Below are 17650 nucleotides of genomic sequence, written 5' to 3'. Positions count from 1 at the left end.
GGACTATTAAGCAGAATGGCTGGTCTGCATTCAGAGAATTAGCCGTGTCCTGAAAAGTGCAAGCTCTGGTATTGCGGAGGTCAGTTCTTAATAACTGACATTCATGTTCGGAGGCAGGAGGTGTCTGTCTGCCAGATGCTGAGGAAAAGCAACAGCAGAGAGCCATTCTCTTCATCCCTTATTTTGTAAGCTTCCCACACTTGTCTTCCAGGTGTAAACTGAATGCTGAACTAGTCTGGGGTTTCCAGGTTCCCCCGGGGGGGGGGGGGCAGGGTCAAACCAGAGGATGGGGAAGTTGCTAGGGGAGGACATTGGGAGAAACTGCCTCGTGCTTGTTCTGGATCACTTCCACATCACGCTGGGAATGAAGCCATTCCTGGCACAACGCAGAAGTGATCTGGAGCAGGCTCAGGATGGGTTCATCCTGTTCCCACGCCTCCCCCCCGCCCCCCACTGGCCAGGTGAGAGGTGGATGCTAGGAGCTGTGGGTTCCTTGTCCCCACTGGAGAATGGTATAGACAGACTTGTGTGAAGATCCAGCCTTAACTTCTCTCACACAGGGTGAAGCCTCATAAGAACTGGACTTTGGCTTGAGGTCTCTCCCCTTCCCCTCTGCTTTGTGAGGGCTTGCTTTATTTGGTAATGGGGGAACAGCACTCCACACATGCTTCCAGGCAGTCTTATCTTTACTGCTGCACATAATCTAGAGCTGAGCCTGGGTACTCCCAACACCTTGCAGTCCCACTTTCAGGGGTTGGTTGTGGGCCTGGTTACTTTATGGGGAGATTCTGAATATTTGGACACTTAGCATGATAGTTAATTTTTGTTCATTTTAGGATATTTACAGCCTGTTTTTTTAACCTGAGTCAATCCACAACAGGCTTACAATGTGATTAAAATCCATTAAAGTGATCTTCTAAAGTAAGCAATCAACAGCAAATAAACAAGCAAACTAAAGAGCAAAAACCTTAGCATGAAACAGCAGTTAAAAGGAAAAAAGCCGCAATAGTTAAAATAGTAATCAGCATAACATTGATTACTTGATTCCAAGGGTCTTCTCACTCCTGAAAGATAACAGGGATGGGTTGAGATGGGCCTGTCTTGTGGGAGGAACTTCCTCAGCCTTGGTGCCACCACTGAAATGGCTGTGCCATCTTGTTCACTGCCTTGAATTTCTTCATGGTAGAAAGCTAGCTAATAAATGTTATATATAAATAAATAACTGTGACATTTCTGATAGTGTGGGGAGGGGGAGAATGGAGGAGGGCCTCCTCAGACATCTTAAATGAATGGGTAAGTTCATCTGAAGTTAGGGTTGCCAAGTCCGTTGTCTCCCCTGGTGGGAGATTGGGAGCCTGGCTCTTACTCTGCTGCCTCCGTAGATTCTTGCTGTGTGTGTGTGCTGTGAGCGCACGAGCACTCCTGGCTTGCGTGACGATGTCACTTCCCAGAAGTGACATCACGCAGGTCAAAGGGCGGCCCGCAGGTCAAAGGGCACTCCCTGACGGGCCCAATTCGGCCTGAAACAGACCCACTGTGGGGTGCAATTTGGGCTGCTGGGGACATGCCACACTGCCCGGAGGGGGCGCCCCGGGGAGCACCCCCTCACTGGCCAAGTAAGTGGGCATGGGGAGAGGGAGGTGGGAGCAGGGGATCCCCTGCCCTGAGCAGGGGAATGGCACTCCTATCTGAAGTCCCTGGGCTTAGAAGGCTATAACTCTGCTTAGGATGGAACTGCAGTCAGTACCAATACTTAGAATTGGTCCCAGTAACAGTGAAGTTGTTTGTGCAGTCTGCCCTAGTTAACAGCCAGGCAGGCCCGTTTTGGGCCAGTTGTAGTTTTGAGGCAGTTTTGAAAGGCATCTCCACGCAGAGGATACTGCAGGAGTCATCATCCCCAAAGCATGCTTAGCCATATCCATAACTTGGTTATCCCAGAGGGGTGCCGCTGACATACAGCCGTAGTGAATGAAGGATGCCTCTGGCCAGGCCTGCTGTCTGAATGCTCTTTATGGTTCGTTCTCTGTTGTGGATTTATCATACCCTTTATTTATGTGATAATTAGAAATTTGGCTTTTCTTTGCCTGAAGTTAGGCAATAGGAAAAGCTTTACCTCTGTACTGTGTATCTTCAGCAGTAATGTTAGTTTTCAGGGGGGGGGGGTGGAATCGAATTGGAATTTTTCAGGAAAATTTCTGATGCTTGAAATCAAGCATGATATAATTTAGCAGGCTTATTTTGACTTTTATTTAGTAAACAACAAGAAGAAGGAAGTATGCCAAAAATTTTATATTGCAGTACTACTATATATACAATCAATATATCCACAATGGTTTCAATTCAATTCAATGTGACTGCAATGTATCCAAAGTCCATGCAAAACGAGAGAATCAAGTCCCGTGTATTGAAGGAACCTCAAGTTTTTCTCACAACGTCAGGCTGCAAACGGTGCCAATTAAAGCTAGTTGGTGGCGTCCAAAATCTGTGAAGTCAAGGGTGGCGACGAGCTATACCGGTCTAGTTCCTTTCGGCTCGTTTCAGACGCGGTCCTTCATCAGGCCACCAGTGTCAGTTAATCAAGATATTTCATATCCAAACTCAAATAGCATTCAGGTTCACATTCACAATTCCAGCTCCCGAGTTAGGTCACATTGAATTGAATTGAAACCATTGTGGATATATTGATTGTATATATAGTAGTACTGCAATATAAAATTTTTTGGCATACTTCCTTCTTCTTGTTGTGTACTAGGTTGTTGTGGAAGTGTACTCTCCTCCCTCCTTCCTTGGGTTTTATTTAGTAAACACATTTTAAAAGTATCCTATGTTAATTTTTTTTGATCCAGTAGTAGCCATTACTTGAACTGAAATGCTTGATTAGGAGAAAAAATTAATCAAGTGTGGTTTAAAAGTTATAACAACAACCACCGCTGTTTTAGAAAGATTAGTGCCTCACCCAGAGCGGTGAACAAGGTCAGTATTATTATCCCCACAATGCAGCTGGGGAGCTGGGGCTGAGAGGAGTGGCTTACCCAAGGCCACCTACTGAGCTCATGGCAGTAGTGGGATTCGAACCACTACTGATGCACAGTCAAACCACTTAACCACTGTGCTACAGCGGTTCTCTTACATTCAAATACATTCAAAACTTAATGTGGAAATTATTATTAAATTAATGTTGATCCACTAAGTTTAGCACACCCAAAGAACTGTGCATGATATACTGTTGACATGGTTGTCCACTGGTCTGTTTCCACAAAAGTTGCTGGGGCATCTCACTTTCCACTCTATAGAATTACTTGTTAGTTCCATATCAGATTCCTGATTACAGTAGGTTGAGTTCACCCATCTTTCTCCACTCAGTCTTTGAATCTTAGAAATGGAATCTTTGCTAGGAAGTAAAAGGTTCTCTAGGCCTGATTAAAAGAGAAACTTGGGTGCAGGAGGTACATTTCTGGTACTCCTACTTCATGAGCTACGTATGGTCTCCAGTTTTGGTGAACAGGGCAATACACATAATTTCAAGCCTGCAACAAAACTGGGACCCCAATTGTACGTGCTGCAAAATGGCAACCTTGCATACTGGAAGGACTGAGCAAAGTATAATCTCCTAGTATATGCCAGGTATGAATGCCAGAAACAAAATGCTTGATTGGGGCTAATATCTTGAGTATATGACATTCATTTCCTGGTGTAGGTAAGTAGGACCTATGTAATCTAAATTGGGACTGTTTTCTGCCTTCCATGACATTTGTAGCTAGCTTGAAAAAAATTCGAAAATGTGAAGTATTTTAACCTTAATTTTGAATTAGTGAAGGACTTTTTATAATCACTAAATTGATCCAAATTTCTAGTTCTTGTGGAGCTGGCAGTACCAATAATGGGCCTACAACCTGCCTACTCCTCAGTATTGGCACGGGAAGACATGGAATATGATAATGCTGCCATTCAGTAGGAGGAAATGGGTGGGGACGAGGAAAGTGAACATGGCCAGAATTGGGACTGACACAGTATGGGAGGATAGATTGTTTTCTAACCCTTGCTTACAGTCTATAATACAGCTTATTTTGTATCCAAGCCATTAAGTTACATCAGAGAACCACAGAGTCTGAGCCAGGCATGCAAATTAAGCAAATTATCATCTACTTTCCATTATCTAGATCCACATGCTGGATATTGCCCTACTGTAATCATTCACCTGTTCACAAGTGAATGAATACAATAGTGGAGTATGTAATAACATATGGACCCTACCTTAGTCTGTTTTAAAGATGTCAGATAAGGACTCTGGCACTATCCCAGCTTGTTTTAGTTACAGTTTTTCTAGATGGTGTATGCACAATGGAAGCACCTGTCTAAAAAAAATTATCTGCCATCTTTAGTGCGAAACCTATGAATGAAATATTTTGTATCAAAGTAGTGGAATGAGATTTGCAGTTGATGTTTGAGGTCAAGAGATGCAGTTTCCTTTACTGCATATTATCAGCAGTCTCATTCTCTCAGAGAGAAGCTTGATATGGTTACATTGATGCATGTGTTGTGGCCTAGTGTTTGTGGAATTGTTCCAGTTATTCCCAGTAGTCCTCAGTCTCTGCATTCATCCCATTGACTTCAATAATGTGTGCCAGCTAAGCGTGCAGCCATTCAGTCTAAGCTACTTATATCCATTGAGCTGGTCTACTTTAGAAAATGAGAGAGTAGGGATACAGAGCTTGCTCAAACTAAATTCACTTAAATCAGATTAATTGACCAGATGTTGATTGTTATTAGGCTGAAACATTTAATGTGTTGACATTTAGGAATGTGATTCTGGGTAGAAATAAACATTAAAAGGAATGTTAGCTTATAATGTGAGTGTGTTGGGGAAGGCAGGAAGAACATCACAACTCTTTCCATGCCTGCTGATTCTATACATGTGTCATCTCCAGCTTTTAAAAATTATTATTCTTTTATTCAAGCCAGCTCTGAGACCTCAAGAATAGGGGTAGCAGGTGCAGAAAATATAAGCATTCCAGCTCCCACCCACCTCTTCTTCCCTCTCTCCTTTATTCATATTAACTGTGTAGTCTCACCCTTAGACGGTGGTTATGCTAACAATGATAATACATATGCAGGCTTTGTCAGCATTAAACTATTAATTAAGGGAATTAATTTGAATTTGGTTAGGCTAATGAGCAGCATATTTATGAGAATGATGTCTATTATTAGTCGAAACTAGGCAATAAGTGCACATAGAATTATTTGTTTAATCGTGTTTAGTATCCACTTCATATAGACGGTCAGTTACAAAGTAAATTTTTTAGTTTTGAGGTGCCGTTTGGAAGAACTTACTTGGATGGATGGATGGATGGATGGATGGATGGATGGATGGATGGATGGATGGATGGATGGATGGTTTGTCGAAATCATCAACAACAAAATTCATTCACAGATAATCCTGCGAGCTGGATGAATGCTCATGAGAATAAATGCCATTATGATGCAGTCCCTCAGAACTTTTTTAGTTTAGCTATGGTTGACGGAGACTCATTCATTCTAACACATTCTGTTTGTGTGTGTTTTTAAAGGAAACTTCATTTTTATCATCTGGAGTCTTACCGGCTATAACAGGTAGGAATAACTGAGATTTCTGCTACAACTTCTTCACTAAAAAAAGAATTTCATAAGGCCCTAAACGTCAAGGCTTTCATTTATATGACAACAACAACAACAGTTCATTTGTATACCATTCTTTTGGACAAATTGGTGTCTATTAAGAGCGGTGAATAAGGTCAATATTATTTAGTTTAAAAGTAATAACAATAACAACAACTGCTGTTCTAGACAGATTAGTGCCTCACCCAGAGTGGTGAACAAAGTCAGTATTATTATTATCTTCACAATGCAGCTGGGGAGCTGGGGCTGAGAGGAGTGGTTTACCCAGGGCCACATGAGTTCATGGTAGTAGTGAGATTCGAATCAGCGAAGTGCTGCATTGCAGCTCCCCCCGCAAACTACTTAACTACTAAAAACCAGGATCTTGAGGATGAAAACATTTACAAGCACTTTCCCTGTTCAGGAAGAGGATGGAGAGAGGTGGGTCCAAAATCCCCTACTGTGAAGCTTATGGGTAACTTTGGACTAGACACTGTCTTAGCCAGGGCTTTTTTTCTGGGAAAAGAGGTGGTGGAACTCAGTGGGTTGCCCTCGGAGAAAATGGTCACATGGCTGGTGGCCCCGCCCCCTGATCTCCAGACAGAGGGGAGTTGAGATTGCCCTCCGTGCCGCTCGAGGCGGCCTGGGCCCGCGCGCGCCCAGGCTGCCTCGCCCGGCTCAGAGGACAATCTAAATTCCCCTCTGTCTGGAGATCAGGGAGCGGGGCCACCAGCCATGTGACCATTTTCAAGAGGTTCCGGAACTCCGTTCCACCGCGTTCCAGCTGAAAAAAAGCCCTGGTCTTAGCCTAACTTAACTTTTCGGGTTGTTGTAAAGATAATGTGAGTGAGGGGAGAATCATGCATGGGATCTTGAGCTCCTTGGAGGGTTAAAAATGTGATAGAGAAGTAAATGTTACATAGCCCCACGTGCCATAAAAATGGGTTGGCCATTTATTTTAAAAGGAATGGCAGCTTTTGGATGGGGTGTTCTTGTGCGCTAAGGAGGAAGGGTGCTTAATGTGGCATTTTCCTCTTGCAGCGTATCTATTTTTTATCCCCAATGAGATGCCATTTATGTGTTTGCCCTCGCAAATATGAAATTGGAACTTCATGGAAGGAAAAGCAGATTGGAGAAGGGAAGTTGTAGTTGAAAAGAGCAAGGAGGGAAGGCATCGCACAATCCCTCTATTCAGCTTTAAGCAAAAATCTTCCCTCCCACAACTATTTTTTTCTTTAGAAAGAACTGTGGAGCTTTATTATGTGCATGTTGTTTCACAAATACTGTTTGATTGATATGTTGTCATAACATTTGGAAACACTAAAACAGAGGTGAATATTCCTGGCCATATGTTGAGTGACTTAAAAAAGTGGAAAGACTGGGATAAAAACAAAAATCTGACTCACTCTTTTAAGAGAAATAAGACAGTACATAGAAGTCCATTGATGCAATTCCAAATCTCAGGCTGTTCATACAAAATAGTGTGAATCTATAGAACAGAAAAACCAGATAATCCAACTTGCTTCTGATATCAGGGGCAGAGATGGGGGAGATGCCTGACCACTATTGATCCTAGGCACAAAGTTGTCCCTGCACAAAGCAGCAAGAGAACTGGAAGCTTGCTTAATGGTTAGCTGGTTCCAGGTGGAAATCTGTCTTGAATTTCATTGGTACTACCCTTTAGCAGAGAGAAGCAGATTGATACGGAGAAGAAACGTCTCCTCCTTTCCCTTCTATTTTGAACTCGGAACAATGCATTTCTGGTTCAGCTGCGAAATGCTAGATTTGTAAAAGTCAATCGGAAGTTCATATTGCTCCAAAGCCTCCACCCCTTATTGGAGAGAAAAGCAATGTGAATTAAGCACTCTAAATATTGAGTTATAAATTAGAAACTTCCTGTAATGCACTTACGGAATGCTCAAGGCTGAGTTGCTGAAAAAGATGGGGGGGGGGATCAAAGCTTCTGCTATTGAGTGAAATCCATTAAGAAAATCAAATTAAAAACATACACTGCAGGCTGTTTAAAATGAGATTTTGAGTTCCTAGGAGGAAAGGAGCTCATTGGCTTAAGTAAGCCAAATGTCAGAAAGACTGTCCAGTATCGGCTACTTTAGTCACAAAAGCACCTCCCCCACCCCTCCCCGCAGATTTGGAAGTGAGCACGGATTGAAATGTGCCTCTGAGTTATGCATTTGCACAGTGGTAAGTATGTGAGACTTTGGGGGCAATTTCTGTTTGTAATGCATACTTTGAATGGGGATGCACATTCCCGTTAGTCTTGCAGTACAATGAGGAATAGGCATCTTGAACCATTAGCAAGGCACAAATATGACAGCCAATGATTTTTATGTCTTCCGTGTAAAGATTATCAAATGAATATTTGAAAAGGCCTCAGTAGAAAAGGCTTGTACAGGACTTTTAATTGATTCTTAATAAGTTTCAGAAATTATTTTGAGATTCTTTGTTCCACAGGGAAGACAATAGAATAATTAAATTATATCTCAGCAACTTCAAAATGAAAATTTCAGTAGGAAGGAGAGAAAGGGAATTGGTTCATCCAGTGACAAGGAAATTTGGAGGGTTTTGTATAACGAGTATCTTTCTAGAGCACTTTATATTAAGTGAATAAGCACAATAGAACTCTAATTATAACTGTGGTTTTTAGTACTAATTCACAGATGTTTTTTAAAAAAACAGGTTCTTCTGTTATGGCAGCTTCTTGGTGTCTGAAAGCACATAAAGGACAAACTTTGCAAGCTGGTAGGTACGGTGTTTTGTTAGAGCTTATGTACAGAAAACAAAAGCAGCTATAATTTCCAAGTAGTTAATACGTTGATGGGATACTTCATTTTTTTTTTACATTTTCCCACATCTATTGCATGTATTATGCTACATAATGCCTGAATACACAGGAAAAGAGAAAAGGATGGGTGTTTATAAAATTCATAAAAAGTAAAAATATATTTTTATTATTCTTTAATACTAATATATAAAAAAGAATTTTCCGTTGTTCCCAAAACTCATATATACATTGCAAATTATTTCTTTGCATCCTTTGCTGATGTGTTAATTTACTTAATTAAGATGTGGTAATTTATATTTTTATATTTTGCTGGATAATATAACAGGAGGCATACATTTAGAGTAGGAAGAGAATCTTTTTGGTACATGTTTTTTATCAGGTCTAGAGCAGACTGACTTGTGCCCATTTAAGGAAATACAAGAACATGTCTGAAAATATACCTTCTTAAAAATTGCCAAGAATTATCATAATAAAGAGACGGCTTCAGAACTAAGTCTTTCACTCTGGCATGACAGGTTTTACAGCCTTTATGTAACACTTCAGACAAACGGCTCTTGTATAACATTGAAAGGGCACAGTGCTTGTGCGAGAGCAGTAACATCTCTGAATGTATCTAGGAAGGTTCCAAACAGCCCACCCATCTCCATCCCACTTCTCACCTTCATCCTCCATTAATGAATTTATATTCATGCTTGAAAATCATTAGAATTGTAAGTGCATTCAGTCCCTGGCAAGTAAGGCAGTAAACACTTCCTATAAAATCCCCATAATTCCTGAATGGACCAAAATATAAATATTTTTTTATTGTTTGTAAAGCGCCTGAAAGAATGGAGTCTTGCACTTCATTAAAACTATATAAAATATTGATTAAACGGCATGAAGAATATAGAAGTGTCTGTATGTTCTAGGTCTTAAAGGAAGTTATGAGTTGATGGCCCCATCCACAGAACCTGGATGTGATACTGAAGAACTTGGTAAGTAGACAGGTTGGCAGCAGAATAGACATCTGTTGAAATGTGCAGGCAGGTGATTATACGCATCGATCCAGTACGAAAACTCCAAGTGATACAAAGCTTTCACTCAGTGAGGTTATAATAGCAGCTCAAATAATTGCTTGCCCAATTATAAATGTTGAGATATTTTCTAAAGCGTTGTGAAAACGTGAAGCGGAATCCCTGGATTATTAGACATAAGCAATTCTTGGGTCAAGTGTCTTCAACCTGTGGGTCAGAAGAATGCTCCTAGAGTTGCAGAGTCGCAACAGCAAGGTCGCAAGCCATTAGAGAAGGACTATTCATTCCTGGAACCCACCGTTTAGTGTCTGGGTGGCAATGTGGGGCCCACTGAGCTGCAACCCCAAGACAGAATCATGTGACAGGAAGAGGAGGGACCCTGTGTGATGACCCTACTAGTGGTGAGGGGATGCCTCATTGCAAGCACACCCCAGAGCATTCGACATGTGCACTAACAACAAGTCCTTCAAAGAATCAGCAGGTCAAAATGGCAGTTCTTTTCCTCTGGATACCCTCTCTCCCCAACTTCTGCCTTTCCCTGTCCAAATTACCTCATTTTTAAGGAAGCTTATTGGATACTTCCTTCTTGCTGGGTGATATTGCGCCACTGTTTTTATTTATAAGTTCTTCCATGTTCTCTCACTGCTCTAGGGAAGGCTGATCAGCTGTATGGCTTCAGCTTCATAACTAGAGGGTAGCTGGGCCTTGCAAAAAGAGTATGGTCCATTTTGAGAGCCACGTGTCTTTTGGTTCATGGAGTCCTTTGTGCTCAGTGTGCTGTAGTTGTTTCCAGGGCTTTTTTTCTGGGGAAAGAGGTGGTGGAAATCAGTGGGTTGCCTTTGGCGAAAATGGTCACATGGCTGGTGGCCCCGCCCCCTGATCTCCAGACAGAGGGGAGTTTAGATTGCCCTCCGCGCTGCCAAGCAGCACGGAAGGCAATCTAAACTCCCCTCTGTCTGGAAATCAGGGGGCGGGGCCACCAGCCATGTGACCATTTTCAAGAGGTTCCGGAACTCCGTTCCACCGCGTTCCAGCTGAAAAAAAGCCCTGGTTGTTTCAATGGAAAAGCAGATCCATGGCTCAAAGTTAAATCTGTTTCTTGCATTGAAAGGAATGGGGAAGCCCTTGTGAAGAGGAGATTTCTATAAGTGCATGGACTTAAATTTCCCATCTAACCTGATGGAAAGCAGCCATTTAATTTTGAGTTCTCTCCTTTTTAAGCGTACTGCTTTTCTTAGCAGGAGCAGTCAGCAATTCAGCAGATCTACCGGTGGCTGATAGACTGTGTAGTGAGTCAGCAACCTATGTTAATATACCTACCAGCCCTACATCAAAGAAACAGCTTCATTACATGGAGCTAGAACTTCAGGAGCCCAGTTCAAGTATAAGAGGTAAGGAGGATCCTTGCAAGTGCCTCTCGCTGTCCTTTCTGAATAATTTTTGTGCTGTTATGTTGTGGGCAGTTCCAATGACCAAAAAAGCTACTGAGAGAGCAGCAAAATACGCTGAGGTGTAGTCGTTTTCCCATCAGTGAGCCCTAGGCAGTAGATGCCCTGAGACATCTAACTAAAGCTACTTCCTGCATACTGCGTTCTTGCCCATGCTAAAACCTATGGGGGAAGGTTAGTAATATGTCCCTCTTACAAGGAATGCTGCCTTGGGAAGTGGGAAGGAAGCTGGGATTAGGCCCCTTCTTAAGAAGCCATCTCTGGATAAGAGGGGTGGGGGCAATTATCAACCTATGTCCAATCCCTTTCTGGGCAAGGCGATTGAGCAGGTTGTGGCAGAACAACGGCCGCTTCAGATTTAAAGGAAGGCAGGGAGCTGTTCCAGTTGGCAGCAGAGGGTAGGACCCGAAACAATGGGCTTAAATTACATGCACAAAGGTACTGGCTGGATATTAGGAAGAACCTTTTCATGGTCAGAGTAGTTCAAAAGTGGAATCAGCTGCCTAGGGAGGTGGTGAGCTCCCCTTCAAGAAGAGGCTGGATGAATATTTGTCAGAGATGCTTTAGGCTGATCCTGCACTGGGCAGGGGGTTGGACTAGATGGTCTGTATGGCCCCTTCCAACTCTATGGTTCTATGAAATTTCTGCCCTTGACCAGTTTCAGTCTGGCGTTAGGCCAGGATTCAGGTCTGAAACAGCACTTGTGGTCTGAGTTGATGATCTTCACTTAGAGTTGGAAAAAGACAGTGCATCACTGTTGAGATTGTGTGATCGGTCAGTAGCAAATGATACAGTCATCCTTGATACTTTGGTGAATCAGCTCCAATCAAAGTTTGGATAAAAGGGAGCACTCTTCATTGGTTTTGTTCATTTCTTGTTGGCAGGAAACAGAGGCAGCTAGCTGGGACCTGATGTGTGGTTTATTTTATCTCCAATGCTCTTTAATCTCTATGTAAGACCATTGGGAGAAATCATCAGGAACTCTGGAGTAGGTTGTCCCCAATATGCTGATGATACCAAGCTTTATATCTCATTGTGTAAGCCTCTGGCTGCAGCTGTGAAGGTCCTGGGCCAGTGTCTTGAGGCTGTGATCCAGTGAATAGAGGTAAACAAACTGAAGCTTAATCCAGACAAAACAGAGTGGATGCAGTTTAGGAAAGCAGAAGGATTGGCTAGTGTTGAATTATCAGACTTAGAAGGGGTTAAACCTTTTGTAGTAGATCTGGTTTAAGAGCTTGGGGGTGCTTCTGGACTGGGTCTTGTTAACTGATAAGTCAGTGCTGTTCCTAGGGGCACCATCTTTCAATCATACCTCGTTCATTAGTTGACCCCTTATCTAGATTCTACTGAGCTGGCTACGTTGATTCAGGCTACCGTAATCCAGTTCAGACTACTGTAGCACACTCTCCATGGGTGGGGCTACCTGTGAAGATGTCTTGGAAACTCCAGTTGGTACAAAATGCAGCAGTGGAGATCCCCTCTGGTATCAGCCACTTGGAGTACAAAACTCCAGTGCTGCTTCAACTGCACGGCCTCCTATTTGCTTCCAGGCTCAATTCAAAGTGCTGGTTATTATCTTTAAAGCCATTCAGGTCCTAAAGCCGTTCAGGACCCTCATACTTACTGAACTGCATTTTTGGGTCAAGGGTAAATTGTTGATACAAAATTGGCTGTGAATGTGCTGTTCTTTTCTGTTTTAACTCTTGTGTGACTCTTAAATCTGAAAGCTTGTAATTTGTGTAATTTTGATCTTTTTAAAGTTTGTTAACTGGACTATGATGTCATTGCATCTTGATTCCTGCATAGTTTGCCTCCTTGAGTCGAAGGTGACAAAAGTAGGGTAGAAATGTTTTAAATAAACTGATAAGTAAATGTCTTGCTGTGAAATCCAGAGAAACAAAAGGGTCAGCCCTCAGTCCATAGACGGTTGACATTTTTATAAATAAAATAAGAGAATATGATAATGAGATTAGCAGATGTTATGAAAATTAAAGGAATTGCCAACGTTATAGACTAAAATTCAAAATAATTCTAAACTGGGGCTCAGCTAACTTGAAAACAGTTAAGCAAGCATTATAAATATATGTTTCCATATATGGCATACATTGGTTTATAGAATGGATTATTAGGGCAAGGTTGCTTCTACACAGATTTTGCCGGGGTTTAGTGTTACTTCTCCCCCTAAGCATTTGTCCACCGTCATCCCTTATCTTTCTGTGTTCATGTGATTAAAACTGAGAGCACTGACATTGTTTTGTGCTGCTAAGTGTAATGCTTCAGTATCGTTGCGCTGCCTGCATGTGAATGAATTTAGAGGAAGACTAGGCAGTTATGCTGTTTCTTGCTATGTTTCAATTCAAGAAGTGGTAAATGGTAAATGCATAAATGATTATATTTTGAGCTGGTGGCTCTTTGAATTATGTCTGATTTCACTTGGAGTGTTTTCCTTTCTCGCTCTGAAGGGGAGGGCATCTGGACATGGGTGATTCCTATCTGTCAATCAAGGAGGGAGGACTAAAGTTCTTCCAACATTCTTGTCTCCTGGGCAGAGTCACCCATTTCCTCAGAGCCAAACTACAAGTGACGTCTTACACAGGTTGGACTCTAGTCGGCTTCCCTCAAGTTTTGATGGGAAATGTAGGCATCCTGGTCTTGCAGCTGTAATGGAGAGCCAAGCTGTAAAACCTGGGTGCCTACATTTCCCATCAAAACTTGAGGGAAGCCGACTAGTGTCCAACCAGTGTCAGGCGTCACTTGTAGTTTGGCTCTCAGTTCATTTCCTGCCTTGTCAGGGAGAGAAGGCTTTTGGTAGGAACTGCTCAGCAACACTCCTGCAACTCAGCAGAAGACTAATACCTCTGCTTCTGCTTATTTCTACTCCTTTCTTCCTCCTACACCTCTTTCCTCCATTTTTTGCCTACTCTTCCCCCCCCCCGACGATGGTCTGGCTGAGGCAATGGAGGACACAGAGAATTTCATTGAAGTATTGGATAGTTTCATTTCCATGGAGAGCGAGGAGTCCTTTGTCCTCCCAAAAAATGGGAGAAAGGGACTGATCCCCAGTTCAGTTGAGCATGTACAGGCCTGAACAGTGGTCAACAGTAGACAGGCAGAGATGGCAAGAAGAGCACGCTGCACAATTCGACTGCACCTCCGAGGACGCCTCTTCGGTGGTGGCCGGTTTGGGCAGGAAGATCTTCCATGCCATTAAAGATGGCGAATGCTCAAGCTCAACACTTAATGGCTTCAGCAGAGCAGTCGAGATGATGGAGCGCCACTGTGAAACTAGGCAGAGATGCCTCCCCTTCCTTCCAAACCCATTTTCTGGATGCCTCCCAGATATAGCAAGGCACTGGCCCTGATTGACTAAGGCCTACCTCTTTTTTGCTTACTCTTCCCCTGCCTGCCTGCTGAGTGCTGCACAGTTGAGTCAATGGAGGACCTAGAGAATTTCGCCATTCATAGTGCTGCTATTAATGTGACATTGGATGCTGAAGCTTCTGTTGAAGAGATTTGTAAGGCAGCCAGGGGTCACATTTGTTGACCTTCTGTCTGACACGACGAACGTATACTCTTCCCTCAGCTGACATAGCCTTTGGAAGGGAGGGTATTGTAGCAAGTGGTGCTGCCAGACTGATTTTCCCACCCAGCATGGGATACAACTGTTTTTGGACATCCCATGTCAAGATGACCTCCCCTTCAGAGCGAGAAAGGATCAGTGGCACTTACCATGAGGGTTCCCTCTGCTGCGAGGAAGGGAGGGGATGTCTTGTCTCACCCTGATTTAAAAGAGGGATGGCAAAATGAAAAAAACATGGTAGTTGCTTTCTTTTCGTCCTGTCTTAATACATTTACTAAAATAGTTAACTTTTTTTAGCATAGATACCACTTTGAGAGTAACCGAACTAAGGAAATGGGTGCCTCTACCCAGGAGACAGGAAGCCTGGAAGAATTTTAGTCCTCCCTCCTTGTTGGGAATCACCCATGTCAAGATGCCTTCCATTCCTCCCAGCAGAAGGAATCCACACAATAAGTACCAACATTCCTTCCTGTAGTCCCTTTAGTTCAACTTTTCTTATTTGAACTATGAGCTTTCTAATCTATGAGATTTCCTTAATGCTGCTACAGTTCACAGTGCTAAAGTCTGAGCATCCATCTTAAACCCCTAGTGCAAAGCTGTGGCATTGTAATCTCTCAAATGCTCTTAGGGCCCTGTCTGGGGACTGTGGTACTGCTACGTAGGTACCTGATAGGAAGAACATAGAGCTCATGACAGTATTCTTCTACCACAGGGAGTGGGTCAACCAAATATGCACAGATTGACATTGCTGCAACAGAGACGGCCCACAAAGTGGGGACACAGCATGCGCAGTTTCGAGAAGAACGGCTGCAAGAGCTCGAACAGAAGAAGAAAGGAGGCCCGCCGCCCTCTTCATAGGGAGGTCCCCTTGAGCTCACCCAAACACAGTACTGTTCAGTATTTCATGGACACAGGAATTCAACTAAACGCTGCCATTGTTTTCAGAATTATACCAGATTCATTCCAATCTATTAATTTCCAATTGGAAAACTGGTAGCATGGTGTGTGTGTGTGTTTCTATGTCTAAAAACATTAGTTGTACACAATGTCTGTTAAATCACTTCTGTTGTAATTTTTAATGTCTTGCCAATCAGGTATCCTATATAAGTGATTTTTAAAGCAGAGGCATTCAGTTTAAAGAAATTTTGAATGTGTGATAAAGATGTACATGTATCTAAGTATATATAAAGCACTGGTTTATACTCTGTCTGTCTGTGTTGAAAATGCCGCCCCCCCTGTTAAAATGCCGCCCCCCCCCCCCCGTTTAACTCTGTTAAAGAGTTTGGGTTTTTTTAAATATGCCCTTGCGTATCCCATACGACCAGGATGCAGATGACTTGTGGATGAGGCTTCAACAGGAGAGTAAATGGCACAACCATAATTTGACATTGACAGACTGCATGCTTCTGTTTCTCGACAAGCAGAGCCCACTTTTTATTCCTTGTTGCAATGAAACAGTACGGCACACCTGTTATCTATCACATTTTTTATTCTTCCTTTCCTCCAAGGAGCTCAAGATGGGCATCTATTGTTTTTCCTTCCTTCATATTAACCATACATACAGCAGCCTTGTGAGAGAGGTTAGTTGAAGAGGCTTGAGTGCTGAGCTTCTTGGCTGAATGGGGCTTTAAAGGGTCGTCACCCAGCTCTCTCATCGCTTCATCACACCGGCTCTCATTATTCACTGTAGCTGCTGCCAGTGCAACTACACTATATCTCAGGGGTGGCCAAACTTGTTTAATGTAAGAGCCACATAGAATAAACGTCAGATGTTTGAGAGCCACAAGACATGATGCACTGAAGTGACTTCAGATGAAGAGGCGGGTTTGGGACAGTATCGTAAAAGTGACATCACAAGAAGGGGTGGGGTTTTGCTGCAGTATGCTAGAAGTGACATAGTTGGAAGGGGTGGAGTTTGGGAAGAACCATCACCTGACCTTTGACTTGGAAGTGACGACACAAAAATGACATCACCTCCTTGCTAGGCTTCACCTCCAAAGTCTCTAGGTATTTTCTGAGTCAGACCTAGCAACCCCAACATTTTTACTGAAAATATGAAAGACATGGAAAGAAAGAAGGAAAGGGAGGGAAATAAACTAAATTAAAATAAAATGTATGGCCACAGCGATACTCAGAGACCTTCAGGAACTGCATAATACGTCTAGAAGAGCCACATGTGGCTCCCGAGCCACAGTTTGGCCACCCCTGGTATATCTAGGTCTGGCGAGTGAGGCAGCCTAGCTGGACTTGCTACACTCCCTTTTATAGCCTGGGTCTTAGGGAAGAGAACAATAACCTCACATCAGAACTTTGACCTGGATCCTTTTTGGTGGTCTTTTGGGGCTGTAGCTCATCTGTTGACATGGTAAACAAAACTGTTGCAATGGTGGAGTCAGCAAAACAACATCAAATAAAGGTCAGGTTTTGCCGCTTGCTCACCAGATGTTCCATGCATCAATCAGACAACTTTCAGTGAAGGCTGTATAAATAAGTCATGCCAGCTAAAATCATGTTCCTCTGCTTTTGTTGGGAAATATTCTCTGCAGTAGTCACAGTTCTTGACAAAATAGATCCATTGTCTACGCTCTAGGCTTTTTTTAGCAACAGCTTTTCTACTAAAACCGCACTTGGACATTCTTTCTAACCTAGAAGCAACTGCTGTTAGAAGCAACATCCACAGGTGTTTATTCTGTCCCTGCCACTGTCAAATGCTCTCTACTCTTCCCTCAACAGAGGCAGGGCTGATTCCATGCAAGGGTTTTTTTTTAACACATGGTGGTCATATTGCTGGTGCAATTATTGCTTGATTTGTGCTTGCAGCCGATATTCCACATGGCGCAGAGCAATATTCCACCCCCCACCCCCCGGTTAGCCATTCTTTCCCTTTCGCACCAGGTGCAGATTTCATCCCTTCCCCAGCCTGCTGTTGTCATGCCACCATCATGATTCTCCACCCACTTTTTTTATTTTTTGGTGCATGCAGAATACTGGTCAAGGACAGTGTAATACTACACTTGTTTTTTTAAAGGGGGCATTTTTATAATGCTGCTCCAGAATAAAGCAATACTTGAATCCTTTGATAATACTAATTGATGGAAGCTACTGGGTGTCCCACTGCAATAATCTACATTTGAAAAGACTAATTGACCTACTGCTTAGGGGAAGGGAGGGA

The 17650-nt window shown here is 42.9% G+C and overlaps 1 protein-coding gene across 1 annotated transcript in view; it reads left to right on the top strand.

Moving 5' to 3' along the window:
• Window positions 1–15663, top strand: part of DOK7 (docking protein 7) — a 37457-nt gene extending 21794 nt beyond the window's left edge. The window contains exons 8-12 of the mRNA XM_054999554.1: window positions 5568–5610; window positions 8332–8394; window positions 9346–9411; window positions 10692–10841; window positions 15191–15663. Of these exons, the coding sequence (XP_054855529.1) occupies window positions 5568–5610; window positions 8332–8394; window positions 9346–9411; window positions 10692–10841; window positions 15191–15336 (468 nt within the window). The 3' untranslated portion in view covers window positions 15337–15663. The remainder of the gene's footprint in view (window positions 1–5567; window positions 5611–8331; window positions 8395–9345; window positions 9412–10691; window positions 10842–15190) is intronic.
• The last annotated feature ends 1987 nt before the right edge of the window (window positions 15664–17650 follow it).

The sequence above is a fragment of the Eublepharis macularius genome, chromosome 15 (genome assembly GCF_028583425.1).
Source record: "Eublepharis macularius isolate TG4126 chromosome 15, MPM_Emac_v1.0, whole genome shotgun sequence".
NCBI lineage: Eukaryota > Metazoa > Chordata > Lepidosauria > Squamata > Eublepharidae > Eublepharis > Eublepharis macularius.
Note: the sequence above shows the minus strand (reverse complement) of the source record. Positions and strands in the feature narration are given on the sequence as shown.